Below are 14,885 nucleotides of genomic sequence, written 5' to 3'. Positions count from 1 at the left end.
GTGCCAGCTCTCGTTCACCGCATCACTCCCAAGGGGGATTTGTTACCATATACATGTGGTAGTGATGTGTGTACACACTTAGGACCGCCGGGGCATTTTTTCCCTCATTGGGAGGTTTTTCCCCTATGCATTGTATATACTCCCATCACTCTAGGGCTATCTCATATTTCCATAGCACACTACGTAATACACTCTCCGTTGTGTGCCTTGAGCTTCCTTCATCTTCTCCAAGATGTGTGTGTTTTCCTACAACCCTAATTCCAACACTTTATTCTCGATTAGCTATATTGTGGGGATCTATACACAACACAAGTTACATGTCTCATTCAAAGATAAAGAAGGTCGATTATGTAGAGCTAAACACCCAATTTCATAAGCCCAAAGAGGAACAAATCCTCAACTCACAACAAAAGATCCTTGGATAGCAACAAGGGTACCTCCCCAACAAAACCGCCACCCTACACTACAAGCTCCCAAAGCATGGAGCTCCTTCTTCTTTGCTAAAACTCCCATCTCACTCACAAAATAAATGAGAAAATTTCAGTTTTACTCATATTTTATAAAGCTTGGTCGCTTTCTCAAGTCTAAACACTTCGATGTGTGCAAATAACAAAACAAGGTAGTCGTGCAACTATCACACATGCGTAAAGACAATTGGCACACACCACCTTTGTACACCTTTTGCATGCATGCTTTGTTCATACATGTAAAGTACAAAGTTGTAACAGAACCCATCTTAAAGTCTTGATAGTGGCCCACATCATTTCTCAAAAACATGTCACAATGTTACCATTATCGGGGTGTACACAAGAAGTTGCAAATGAATCACTTAGAAGTTGAACCCACTAGTTTTATGATTGTAAGGTTGATTTAGTTTAGTAGATGCTCGTCAAAACATAAAAATATAGCTTTGCTACAATCTCACTAAACATTTGATGCCTAATCCTTAAAATTATAAAACAAAGCATATGCCACAATATCCATTGAGGGCTTTGAATGGGAAACTTTTACTATGAACCATCTTTGTACAAAATAGGTGTATGTAATCAACCAATCATAAACTGTGTATGCTTGGAAGAAGACGATTATATACCAATAAGCCACCCAATGTCACTTCCATTGTTCAACGTCATATCTTGTCCACTATAGGGCCCACAGGGATGTGCTTTCTCCAAAAAGCATTGTTGACGTCAAATTATCATTCAAAAAATGCAAAATTTTTGCAAATGATTAGTGCCATGTTGGATCAATATAAGAGTGTATTTAGAATGTAGTACTATCGTGTCATTGGTGTTGCCAAATGGCATGCAGGCATAAGAAATCGTCATGGTGATTTGGATAGTGGCATGATTGCTAGGTTTAATAACACACTAGGGTGAGAGTGTGTGTGCCAACCGCAACCCCTATCCATTGTTTGCACACCCCTATTCTTTGTGCCCCGTATGAATAGGCAATGCATACAAAGAGACTAGTGTTAGGGTCCCCGCAGTGCACACACAAAAATCCAAATTTTGGAAGGCCTACAAAAATGAAACACATTCCTATACACTGGTTTGCAAGCTGTTAAAAATAAACGGACAAAAGTTATTGTCTTCCTTTGCAAAAAGCTACCGCAAGTGGATGGGGTATTGGCTATTGCATATGCTAGAGGTGCAATTAGGAATTGTGGGGTGGCCCAAACCTTCTCTGACTTAGAGATGCCTACAAGATGCATGATTCTCAAGTTGCACTAACCTCTGGTTGCAAGTATTTAATAGATGGACATACAATGGTGCTTTTATCTAGTGTATGTGGGTGCCCTCGTAGGCTAGGTTAAGAAGCGGGTGGCAGTTTGTGCACCCTATAAGCATTTGATGTGTAGCGGATGGACAATTTTTTTGCCGTTTGCCACGTTGTCTGAAGTTTGAACGCAATCTTGGAGGTATGAAATTAAAAGTACACACACACACCAAACAGTGAAGGCCGGTTTTTAATGAACACTCCCAGGCCTCGACCTACCTCAGCTATATATTCCATGGGCATGGAAGATTGTATCAAGGGTCCTTATCTAGGCAATTTGGGGAGGGGGGGGGGGGGGGGGGGGGGGGGGGGGGGTATTCAATGAAGCGTGGGAGATGGGATGATCGACGGTCAAGGATTCACACGGATCTCGAGGGGGTTGGACGACCCAAAATATAGATATTGTGTTGACTTTCCTCATTCCCAACTGGGCATTGAGCCCGCGACCTCCTTATTGGCAAGCTGATGTGCTAACCACACGCCCGTGTGGGTTTAATTGTCCAACACTCCACTTCGCGACATGATAAAGTGAGCATGCACAAGCAAAAGTAAACTTGGCTCTAACAAGTAAACTCGACCGCCATGCAGCTGTCATAAAAATCGTGCCCATGACTCAGTCTTCATTCAAGACCCCGGTCCCTGTGGTCTTAAATGCTTCGGGGAGAAGGGGGAGGGCAAGCTTAGCTTGTTACTCAGGAAGCGTAGCTCAGTTAGTGAGACCTTTGTGATGTAACCCCACGGTTCATGAGTTGCATTCTCTTGGGTGTATTCTCCTATTTTATTGGTTTGGGTTGATACAATTGTAAATACATGATATGTGTATAGTTTCTCTTCCCTGCGCTGATGGTGGGAAAAAGAAAAAAAAAAAAAGCTTAGCTTGCCCAAGATCTATGGTGCTCATTCATCCCACCGTAGTTCCCACCTGAGTGGAGGCATACCTCTGCTATTTGAACTTTGTGTCGGTAAAACGCTTAATTGTGCTGTAATGAGAGCGGATGAGCAGCCTTCTCCTCAGTCCTCCAGCACGACTTTGGCCTTACTCGGATACGCTAATTCTTGCAGATGGCTTCGAGCCACAGAAGGGCAGCTTGGCAAACCGCAGCCTGGAAATTTCGCAGAAGAACGGTTCGCAGATATCCAACCCATCATCCGCAGCGCGTAGAGCCTCGACTACACCCGCCCAAACAGACCACTTCAATTGGAATGATGTCAACCTCCCTTTGAACAAGCAAAGCCTTGCCACCCTTCTGAAGGAAGAAACCCACCTCTACAAATGCCATTATTTGCATCATTACCTCACCAAAATTGGACTTGACCGCAATGTCTTCTTCAAGAACATGACCCTTAACATGTATGGCCGCTGTGGTGCTCTTGATGATGCCCATCACTTGTTTCTCTGCTCCCGAAAAGACACTCCAGCTTGGAATGCCATGATAGGCATTTTCACACAGAATGGCCACCACAAAGATGCACTTCAACTTTTCTTTGAAATGCAGCATCAATCAGTAGAGCTTACAAGCATCACGTTTATGAATGTATTGACTTCTTGTGACCATCCATCTACCTTAATGGACGGGGTCGTGATTCATGCATTCATAGTTGAGTATGGATTTGAAGGGAATGAGTTTCTGGGGAGTGCCCTTGTAACCATGTATGGGAAGTGTCAATCGATTGAGGAAGCAGGCATAATGTTTCATAAATTGTATCACCCCAATGTTATCTCGTGGACAACCATGATCTCTATACTCGCAAACAATGGCCTTGTAGAGGATGCTTTTAAACATTTTGAGGTGATGCAGGATGCAGGTATGTCTCCAAGCAGAGTCACCTTTCTAGCTGTTCTTGCGGCTCTGCATGACCCTTTAATGCTAGATGTGGGGAACACAATCCATGCTTGTATAACGAAATGTGGATTCGATTGTGATTGTTTTCTTGGGACGTCACTCATTAAAATGTACGGTGAGTTGGCACTCTTAGAGGAGGCACAACATGTGTTTGATAGTCTTCGTGACCGCACCATTGTTTCATGGAATGTCCTGATCGATGCATATGCACAGAACGAAGAGGGTGAGAGGGCATTGCAACTCTTCTGGCATATGCAAGGTGGAGGACTACAGCCAGATGCTGCAACGTATGTTGGTGCCTTGAATGCATGCTTGAGCTTGGAATCGCTTACAGATGGGAGGGCAGTACATGCTTGTGTCAAAGGAACTGAATTTGAGGGTCATGTTGTGGTAGCAACTGCCCTTGTTACCATGTATAGCAGATGTGGGGATCTTCACGAGGCTTACACAGTATTTGAGGGAATGTGCCATCGAAATGTTGTGTCTTGGAACACCCTCATTGGTGAATATACTGAGCATGGATTTGGTAAGGAACCTCTGCAATTTTTCTATCAGATGTTGGAGGAAGGTGTAATGGTTAGTAAGGTGACCTATTTGAACATCTTAGGTGCATGTGAGACTCTGGCTGCACCAGTAGAGTGTATGCGATTTCATGCCAGGATTTGGGGTAGCGAGTGGAAGACAAATGCTGCACTTGAAGCAGCCCTTATTAACACATATGGGAAGTGTGGTCATTTGGAAGAAGCGCGCTTTCTCTTTGATAGAACCGAGCAGCGCAATGTTATTTTCTGGAACATGATGATTTCTGTGTATGTGCAGCATGGCCATGACGAGGAAGCGCTTGCACTATTTACCATTATGCAACAAGAAGAGGCAACACTTGACCAGGCTGTGGCTCTTAGTGCTCTAAAGGCATGCTCTAGCCTTTCATTTCAAGATGAAGGCAGGTCTATACACACAACTGCCGTTAGGTTTGGATTGGATTTGCAGCTTGATGTTGGTACTGCTCTTGTGGGTATGTATGGAAAATGGGGTGCATTTGAAGAAGCAAATGTATTGTTTGGTGGGTTATGTGTGCGGAATATTGTCACGTGGAATACCCTGATTGGGTTATATGCACAGCACGGTTGTATTTGCGAAGCCATGCAATGTTTGCAGAAGATGAAAGAGGAGCATGCGCAACCAGACAGATTTACCTTCATAAGCATTCTTAGTACGTGTGCCAGCTCATCTTCAGTAGAAGAGGGTAAGGCTCTCCATGCATTGATTTTGAGTGAAGGCCTTGAACAGTGTATAAGTGTAGGAACAACTCTTATTAGCATGTATGGGAAATGTGGAGATTTGGAAGCTGCACATTCTGTCTTTGATAAAATGCATGAGCAGGGTGTCATTGCATGGAATTGCATGTTGGCTACTTATGCTCAACTTGGACTTGGAAGAAAGGCTTATGAATTTTACCTGCAAATGTTGGACAAAGGACCAATGCCAGATGCAGTCACATTTTTAAGTGTATTGTCTGCATGCAGTCATGCTGGCTTATTTGAAGAGGGTTTAAGCTGCTTTTCAACTATGAGGGATGGCTACAAGATAGAACCAAAATTAGAGCACTTTGGCTGTATGGTTGATCTCTACGGGCGATCAGGGGAGCTTAAAGAGGCCGAAAGATTTATTTATAAGATGCAACTTGAGGGACATGCATTGGTCTGGAGGACATTATTAGCATCGTGCAAAGTACATAATAATGTGGAGATAGGAAGGCTGGCAGCCAAGTTTGCTATTGACTTGGACCCAGACAATCCTTCATCATATATTTTGCTTTCGAATCTATTTGCAAAGAATCAAATGTTGAAGGACGTAGCAGTGGTGAGAGAGCGAATGATTGAGAGAGGTCTCAGCGATTGTTTGGATGCAGTAAAATCGTGAGGAGCATATCTTGTTGAAAGGAGACTTGCCCACCACTGAGGCTGCAGACAAGTGTGCATACAATTGCAGTGTGTTTATGGCATAGAAACATTTCTATGCAAAGTTTGAACCGGCAATGGGACCACAAACTCGGGCGGAAAGGGAATGGTTGAAGGATCAGAACAGGGAAAGGGGAGGGGAGGGGTATATGGTCTAGAGGAGATTGCAAAGTGGAGGTTCTGTTGATGCTATGCTTTTGATGACCACAAGGTCCTCAAAACTGCCTCAAAAAGAATGAAAGCTACCTAGAATAACCCGCACGAAACTCTTTGTTGGCCATTTCTCATCAGAGAACGGGACTTCAACAACCGGAACACATTTAGAAAACGCACCAGAATGCGTTCCCTGTTTGAAATGCAAATTGAAATGGCACCTGGCAGGAATGGATTTTCGAAACTCTACTTGACCTGAACATGTTCCAAGCACGGCAAAGGCCCGGAACAGTATTTTCTTACATGGTGGAGGAGGGAGGGGCGCTCACATTTATTCAGTACAAGTGGGAAAAATATCATTAATATTTTATTGAAGAGAGAGCGCTCTCAGGCTACAGAGTTCTTTATCTGTGTGAAATCATGGTATGACACCCGTATTTGTTTGGAGAAACAGGAAACCAGATTTTATCATGAGACTACTTGCAACTTCAAGACACGAAGAGCAGTGAGTTATCTAGGTTTCTTAATAAAAAGGTTTTGATTTCAAGGTTCTTTCACTCAACATGGGAGGGTAGGGCTACAGGTTTATTTCAGTGTTGTTAAAACATCAAGAAATGTGTGGAAAGTGGTGCTGCCTTGCAAAGGATCAACTTAACCATGAGAAGGCCACGCAACATTCCCTTGCTGAGGTGTTCCATTACTATCACGGAGGCATCAAGGCCTGTTCTCTTGCTCTGCGTTCGTATTTCGTGTGGAATTATGCAGCCAGTTTGCCTGTTGGGCTTGAAGCACTCCGTGTAAACTTAGAAGCTGTTTTCAACCAGCTGATAAGTAAAACTTGCAGTATTTAACCTTGGAACAGGGAATTTGTAATGCATTGGAGATAGCTTGGACGCCGGCAATTGTGACTGCTCTCAAAAAGGCTATACAAAACCCCACCTGGCCTCTCGTCTCAACTCAAAGTGGCTCCCTCGCACTAGTAGGTGACCAACTAGCTCGAGAAATACAATTTCACTGTCATCCAACAGGACATGGGAGTCGATCCACCTCTTATTATCCTTGGTTATCATTGCAACCTACTCCAACTACAATACCTCCACCAATCTCTTATGCCCCATCTTTACAACCAGGTCCTTTACAACCAGCTATTTACCCACCCCAAGTACAACCCCAATTTCCCAATCAACCTTATGTACCTCAAGCCCAGCCATTGATGCTTGCTCACTCCTATGTTTCCCTGCTCCAATCATCACCAGCTTTGTCTACACCAACCCACCCATTGTGAACCAACAAGCTATGGATCTCGCAGCTACTTCTATGCCACCTCTTGTTCCATTAGCCCCCACCTCCACACACCGTGCTGCTGCTCATTATACCTTCGCACTTATTGCTTTGTCAGTCACACAACCTCGAAATGGGGATGGTTATGAGAGCACTGTATCTAGCATGAGTGATTCGAAAGATATGTTCACCAACAACATGAACCGAACGAATAAAAGTGGAAAGTCTTTCACCTTAGATGTCAACTTCTTGAATCGTCAACAAACCCACCGAAGAGCTTGTAAAGTACAAAGATATATTTCCAAGTATTGCCCACTTATTTACACCTATGCACCTTGTTTGGGAAGAGGTCACACTAAGCATATGTGTTATATAAAAATACACCACATAATGAATAAGAGTAGCCCTTTTCCGCTCCTCTCGGTCCAATAAATCATAGAAGTCAAATTGTTAAACCACCCAGATCTAGTTTGACTCTTCTTCAAACAGGAAGAGTCATTGGAACCTTGACATTCGTTGATCCTCTGCCAAGTCCATCTAGAGAGAGTTCTTCTATTAACATGATTGAGTTGTTTACAGCTTATCTGGGAGTTATGAGTAGGAAAGAGAAAGAAAAAAAAAGTTGAACTTCGTGAGGAGATTGCACCACCAGTTCTTGCATCCACCCCTACTCCTTTACCTGCATCTTCTTGATCCCATCCAACCATCCATATTGAAAATCCCATTCCTGAGCCATTTAAACTCGTCATATAGCTTGTTGTGCATCACATACCCTTAAAGCCAGGAGCCGTTTTTGTTTGACAGCGTCAGCAAAGATTGCCTAAGCATTATCATGAGGAGCTTTACATGAAGATTAAAAGAGCTCTAAGAAGCTAAGCTCATTTTTCTTGTTGATAACATTGATTGGGTTTCTCCAATTGCAATCGTGTACAAAAAGACTAAGCGGCTTTGTATTTGTGTTGATTATAAGCAATCAAACAAAAATATAGTGAAAGACTATTATCCTTTGGTCTTCATTGACCAAATTTTAGATTCATTAGCGGGAAGGAAGATATATGCATTCATGGAAGGTTTTTTTGGGATATAATTAGATGGCCATAGCTGAGGAGGACAAGCTTAAAACCACGTTTACAACCATTTTTGGGACTTATACATATCACATAATGTGTTTTAGATTGTGCAATGGTTCAGAGTCACATTAGGAAATTTTGAAGGGCCTTCTAAGAAAATACATTTTTTGGTGTTCTCTCTCAAGAAAATAGGTGGGGTTCATCAGTATAACCGTTCAAAAAGTGTACTTGCAAGTAGATTCTTTGCACATCGCCATAACGATCATGATAATTGAGGAATGTCTATTTTCAGTTACATTAAATATACCTCGTTGTCTTGGAGGGAGATTCAACGACTTAACTTTCTTCTCTTTGCAACGTCTCTTGGATTGAGTAGCACTAATGGTTTTCTCATCTACACCCACAAACTTCATCGTCAAACGTCATAAATATCATTTACACATTGATGTGGATCCTCAATATGAGCCATTATGTAAAGCGAAGCAAAGCTAACAAAGAAGCGACACTAGCAAAGAAAGAAAGCTCAAAGCAAAAGGGAGCAAAATATGTAGGCAATTGGACACATAGTTTGCTCTATCCTTTGAATCCTATGACTAATGTCTCTCCTGCATTTGCAAATCTTAATGGTTTCTTAATCTTTGCTGGTAATGGGGAGAGTGGCTTGCTTGGCTATTGCAAAGCTCTATCTGGCCAAGATGAAATCCACAAATGCATGGTTCATGCTCAAGCAAATGAGATTCTACAACTTTTTCATTTGCATTGTAATAATCAAAAAACCATATTGTAGCACACATAGGAATTATAAGTCCTGCCAGAAAAGGTGCGGACCTTATAAAAGAAAGGTACGAGCTTGGGTGCTCATGTGCGAAAGAAGAAACTGCGGAATCTTGAAACCTTGAAGGTTGGATTTGGTGTTCTTAAGAAAATACTACAAGCTCTAAACTATTTCGATTAATATAGTTGGTTTCTTATGTGTGTATTGCTTCCTTTGTAGAAATGCTATCTATCCAGACAAAAAAAACATTGATCCCACGGCCAATGTAGAAAAGCAATTGCAACCCTTGATAAGCAGTAGTCTTGCAAAATATATAATTTATGACAAAAAGTTGAAGGTTTTCTAGCGGGATGTGGTGGACCATTTTATTTCAAAGAATGCAGTGTCTGCCATTGAAATACATGGCACACTTCACTCCCTTGGTGTGAGCAGAAGAGGATATTTAGCTATTCAACAGTCTGTTGCCTCCATATCTATGGAGAAGGGGATAAACTCTAAGCTATTACCAACAGCAACAAGTGTCTGGAAAGAGAGACCATATCAACCACGCATACAACGACTTCTTTGGAAATACAGGGCACACTTGACTCCCTTAGCATGATCAAGAGAGGGTATTCAGCTATTCAACAGTCTATCTCCTCCATATTTGTGAAGAAGGGGATAAACTCTAAGCTATTACCAACAGCAACAACAAGTCTCTGGAAAGAGAGACCAGATCAACCACGCATACGACTTCTTCAGATGTCCCTTTCATATTCAAGGTGCTTACAAAGCCCAAAGAACAACTATAACTTATGATGAGTACAACAATATCTTCACATCTATAATGGAAAAAAACTACATATGGTAGTGAAGGACTAAGAGCGAGAGCTACTCATAACGCCAAGGTTAATGTGTGGTTTTCCATAGATGTGCAAGTTTAAGGAGAATCTTCAACTACTAAAAGATCATTCAAGATAGCATGGATTGGCACTCACATTACTCATTATATTGTATTCTTTAAGCATTCTTGAAATTAGAAAGAACTATATCAGCGTTTTCTTTGCTTAACAAATTTGCTTAATTTGTAGCACATCATTTTCAATCATTTATCATACTTTATTCAGAAGTACAAAAACCCAGGTATATGGAATATCTAGGGCTTGAAAAGTCTCATTACATAGCGATGAATGCTTACTTCAAACATTACTTCAAATAGACACAGGATGGTGGCTCTTGAGACAAGGCAAACAGTTTGAAAGAGCTATTTCAATCGTTCTATCACAGAATCTTTCACTGCATGCAAAAAAGTAAATAGTAGCCTCTTCAACAATAGCACAGGTAGTCCCCAAAGAGTTGGTCTAACTGTAAGGCTTTGGCCTCTCAACCTATGGGTTGTGGGTTCAAATCCTCCGTTGGGTCACACTCTAGAGGGACACCTTGTGCTCACCTGGTGTTCACGTTGCTAGGGCTCTTGCCCTTGGACACTCGAGTGCATCCTCCTCGTGGGGTGGGTCACCCGAGGAGGAGGTTCCTAGCTGGTTGCTACGAGTTCTCTCCGTCGTTCCCAGCATGTGGTGCATCAATTAGGTGGCCATGGTGATGCCTACGCGTGGCTCTTGCCCGATGGTACGCGGCCCTTGCCTGACCATGTAACATGGCTAATATTTGGAAGGGATAAGCACCTCCCCCTGTGGGCCCTATGGTGTGTCGAAAAAAAAAAACAATAGCACAGGTATCAGGCATTTACAAAACAAAAAAATTTGAAACAATTAGAGGCATCAATAACTCCAATACTCATGAAGATAAAAAAAAGTGAGGGAGACAATGAAATATGTGAACCATAGGGGGAGCAAGAGACTTAGAGTGTGTAACACAATATATACAAGTTTGAACATTACACAAACGATATTGTGTTGAACACAACATATATGAGTCATAAGTTGTGCTTCAACTTATTGAGGATCATGATACATTCCCCTTGTATTGGACCATTAAGTGTTTGCCATACTCAAAGTTTCATTAGGATTTTATTCCCCTAATGAAAGCGCCATTGTTGTATATGTGTAGTAATATGTTGCACGATCGCCTGTATACCCATGACTATATCCGAAACACTCTCTCGCAAAAACTTTGTTGACGAGAATAATTTTATCTACATTCTGTGGCAATGTTGGTCCACCTAGGAAGCGCGAGAGTTTCTTCAAGGCAAACGTTGTGGTAGTTCCCTTTTGCGATATTCTATTGTGAGAGATTAAGATGGATGTCTCGCAAAGTTTATCAAGATATTGTGCTCGGGTTGCATCCCTTCCATTATACTCTCTAGTCTAACGGCTGAGAAAGTCATCCTTTTCGGTAATCGAAGACTGCAAACACAAAGAAGAGTCACACACACACACACACACACACACACACACACACACACAGAGGGAGGGACTTGGACTTACCATGAAGCTCTTATTTTGCATCCAAAGTTCATCATTTCATAGGTTCACCAACCTACTCGACCCCTGGGTTGGACGCTTATACCAATTCTTGATTGTTGGTTGAGGGCCTTATATTATTTTTTATTGATTGAAAGCTGGCCTCATCAAGGAGTGTCTCTTTATACATTTCTATCTATTGAAAGAAGATTTTGAGGCACTCCATTGGGTTATTGGAGGTTTCCATTGCCTCGCCGTCGTCACTATTGTCCTCAGAACAAATCCACTCCTCTCCTCGTGGAATTTTGAGATACTGGTTAGTGCAAAGTATTTCTTTAGGCAGAAATAGTCAGAATGTCATGGAGGAAAATCTATGTCATTTTGACAATTTCAAAATTTGGCACACTAGGGAGCATCAATTCAGTTTGTCTCTCATTGAATTCAAATAATCTCAAGGTAGCTTGATTCTTTATGTTTTTATCGACAACATTTTACTTCGTTTAACCTCCTCTGCTTGTGTCTCAAGATTAATAATCTCCTCAATCTCGATCACTTCATTGTGTTCCTTCTCCTCATCCTCTCGTTCATCCGGTTGTAAATCCTGTTTCTCCATAATTTCCTTGCGCTTCTTCATGAAATTAGCAAATAGGAAATTCAGATATAGAACAAAGCCAAAGGCTTCTTGGACTAGCTTGCACTCTTTTTGTGCATGGGACACCATAATGGTTTGTATGAGAGTGGCAATTGATGGTACTTTTTGTTTGGTATCACAACCTTTTAAATGGACCACCACCATGTCATCAAGGATGGCCCTCCCCTTTTGAGCCTCTAGCTCAAACTTCTCTCTTTTAGGCTTTAAGAAATCATTGTGCTGAGTTAGAATAGGTGGACATTAAAGATACATGATACCTTGTGAAATTTATCAATAGCTTTTGAAGATACTGCAAAGTTTAAAAGTCTTTCATCGATGACTATAGGGTCTTCTAAAATAACGGGTAAAATAGCTACCTCTTTTTCCTTTGCTCATTTACCATACTTTTGCTAGGTGGCGCACAGGCAACAATTGAAAAATCCACGTCCCTCTTTTGTGAGGTAAGCAGATGAACCTTGGGGGGTACAGTGTCCTCCTGAATTGCAAAAGATTCTGAGTCTGCCTCTTCAGCATCCACAGTTGAGCTCATTGCAAGGTCCTCTGCCCCCATACCAGTAATATTCATAGGCTTGGTGAAGTCAACATTTCTCTTCATTGAACCTTTTAACAACTGCAGAGGATCCTCTTCTGCGTGTTGATTCCCAAACACGCTCTTCCTTCTGTTAGCTTTAAATCCTACTGGGAAAAATGAAGAACATCTAGAGAATTTTGAAATGAAGTAGTTATGTATTTTCATTTAATATATATGTAAATGAAAACAACGGAAACACATATGTATATACATGTAACATTTATAAATATATATTTGTACATATATACACATCTATATAAAGGCGCACACACACACGATTATGTCACAATGATAACACATACGTCCCACACCCACATATAGACACACACTAATGACAATCTTTTCATGAATCTCTTGGTGAGGATCCTTGTTGACTCTGAAATCACCGATTTTTGTGACTAGATGGCATGTGGAGTTGATTAGTCACTTTTGAAACTATGGACTTGTCTGCTACATAGTCCTAAAGTTACCCATCCAGTTTTGGCCCATTTGGAATCAATTGACTTCATATGTCAAATTTGACGCTTTGTAGCCTTCCAACTGTCTTCTGCTTTTTGATAGCTTACCTCAACTGTTTTCATGAAACCATCCATGTACATTGTGCATAGACCCAGTCTATAAGCTGTCTGTGGAGTCAGAATCCAATTCTGGCATCTGGCAAAAACCTAGATTTTCTACTTGGGACCCCCCTCGACCCCTGTCGAATGGTCATCTGGTGATATAGAAGTTTTCTATTATATAGAGGCATGCTACGGTTCAAGTCTCGTCCAATTTGGTTGAGCTTACAGGCCGCTATGGTCAGTTTTTGTTCGTAGGACTTCGTGCTTGTTTCCCTTTCATTGGCTATTGTAACTTTTGCTTCTGGCTAAGTAGCTAATAGGCCGTACTTGCAGCATCATAAAAAATCGCTTTCAATGGTGGAATCCCTTTAGGGAGTTATATAATTTCCCTTGATCGAAATTGCGATCTAAACCTCCTATATTTTGTAAAAGATTTCCAATTTAGGGAAATAATAAGCCACTCTACACATTGGCACATGCACCACCTAAGTATAATAAATATCCATAAGCAGCATGGTGTACTTGAAAGTCAAAAAGATAACTTGTCCTACTCTAAAAATTGTAAATTTTACAGCTTGGAGACCATTTGGAAGCATTTAAGTCTTAGTAGATGGCCATATCATACTCACTGATAGTTTTTAAGCTTTCAAAAAGCACTCGAAGTGGAATATTGCACGCATGATTGGTTTTGAGCTTGCCTTGAATCCCTCATCACATGCAGCTTGTCATATTAGCAAGCTTATCATGCGCATGAAGCATTCAATTTCTTGAAACGCTCAGCAGTAGCACTCTACACACACGCGTGCACGTGCGCACACACACACACAACTTTGGCATGGAACCAAGCAAACTCTGGTGGTGCAGTGTGGCCTCCTATCGTCCTAGGCAATTGATCACGATACCCTCATACTTTGCAACAACGCAGCAAACATCCATTCTTGCCAACAAAGCTAACATACTTTAAATTAAGCAAGCATGCACACACACACACGTGCACGCGCGCGCATAGACACACACACATGCGCGCGATATGTATACATGCTAAGTTTATAGTCCTCAAGAAATCTTCTTTGAAATTATCATCTTGCTCTAGGAACGCTTCTTTAGTAAGGAATAGCTTATATTCTTCTCATCATTATGCTCTTACAGAATTTCATCGTGATTTTGTAATGTCTTACGTAGATAAGTGCTCTAATAACTTCGTTGTCGACGTGCAAGAAGTTCTTTTTAGAATGCTTGTTAGGAGAAGTAAAATCTCAAACTTACAATGGTTGTGATCTTTCAATGCAAGAGCTTATCTTGAAACATCAAGACTTTTGTAAGTCTTTTGGTTTCAAGTGCCAGCCTAAATTACCTTTTTTGTATCACGTTTGGAAGTTCCACAAAAATCCTATAAAATCTAGATTTATCTGCTTCTTGTAACACCTCTCTGACAGAGGTTTGAAAATGGCTTAGTTATTGTTTCAAGGCTATTTTACTTAGCATAAATGAACTTTGAAAAAATCTGCTAAAGGAAGCAGATGTACCCACTGATTCAAGTTGGATATTAAATGATTCACTGATGTGATTCCTGTTATAAAGTTTTTGAATTCTTCAAGAAGCATTAAGGAGAAATCTTCCCCTTTATGTCTCCAAACTTTTTACAACACTATATACGAAGCTAAATTTAGAGGACCTTAAATTTAGAGTCAAGTCTACTATTATTTCAAAAGTTTTGTATACAAGTTTGAGAAGGATAGGTATAAGGCATTGCTAGTAGAAAAATTCAACTTTGAACTTTGAATTCTTATGGTTAAAAAGTAAGAATGTAAACGTAGACAAAGGAAGAAAGATATTC

At 41.1% G+C, this 14,885-nt stretch overlaps 1 protein-coding gene across 1 annotated transcript; it reads left to right on the top strand.

The window, feature by feature from the left end:
- The first annotated feature begins 2,596 nt into the window (after window positions 1–2,596).
- On the top strand, window positions 2,597–7,326 carry LOC147427751 (pentatricopeptide repeat-containing protein At2g03380, mitochondrial-like). The gene has a single exon (XM_086496549.1). The coding sequence runs from the start codon at window positions 2,775–2,777 to the stop codon at window positions 5,544–5,546; it is 2,772 nt and encodes a 923-aa protein (XP_086352675.1). The 5' UTR covers window positions 2,597–2,774; the 3' UTR covers window positions 5,547–7,326.
- The last annotated feature ends 7,559 nt before the right edge of the window (window positions 7,327–14,885 follow it).

This window comes from Adiantum capillus-veneris, chromosome 23 (genome assembly GCF_014529385.1).
Source record: "Adiantum capillus-veneris isolate H3 chromosome 23, ASM1452938v2, whole genome shotgun sequence".
Classification (NCBI taxonomy): Eukaryota; Viridiplantae; Streptophyta; class Polypodiopsida; order Polypodiales; family Pteridaceae; genus Adiantum; species Adiantum capillus-veneris.
This window is presented reverse-complemented; position numbering and strand designations above follow the sequence as displayed.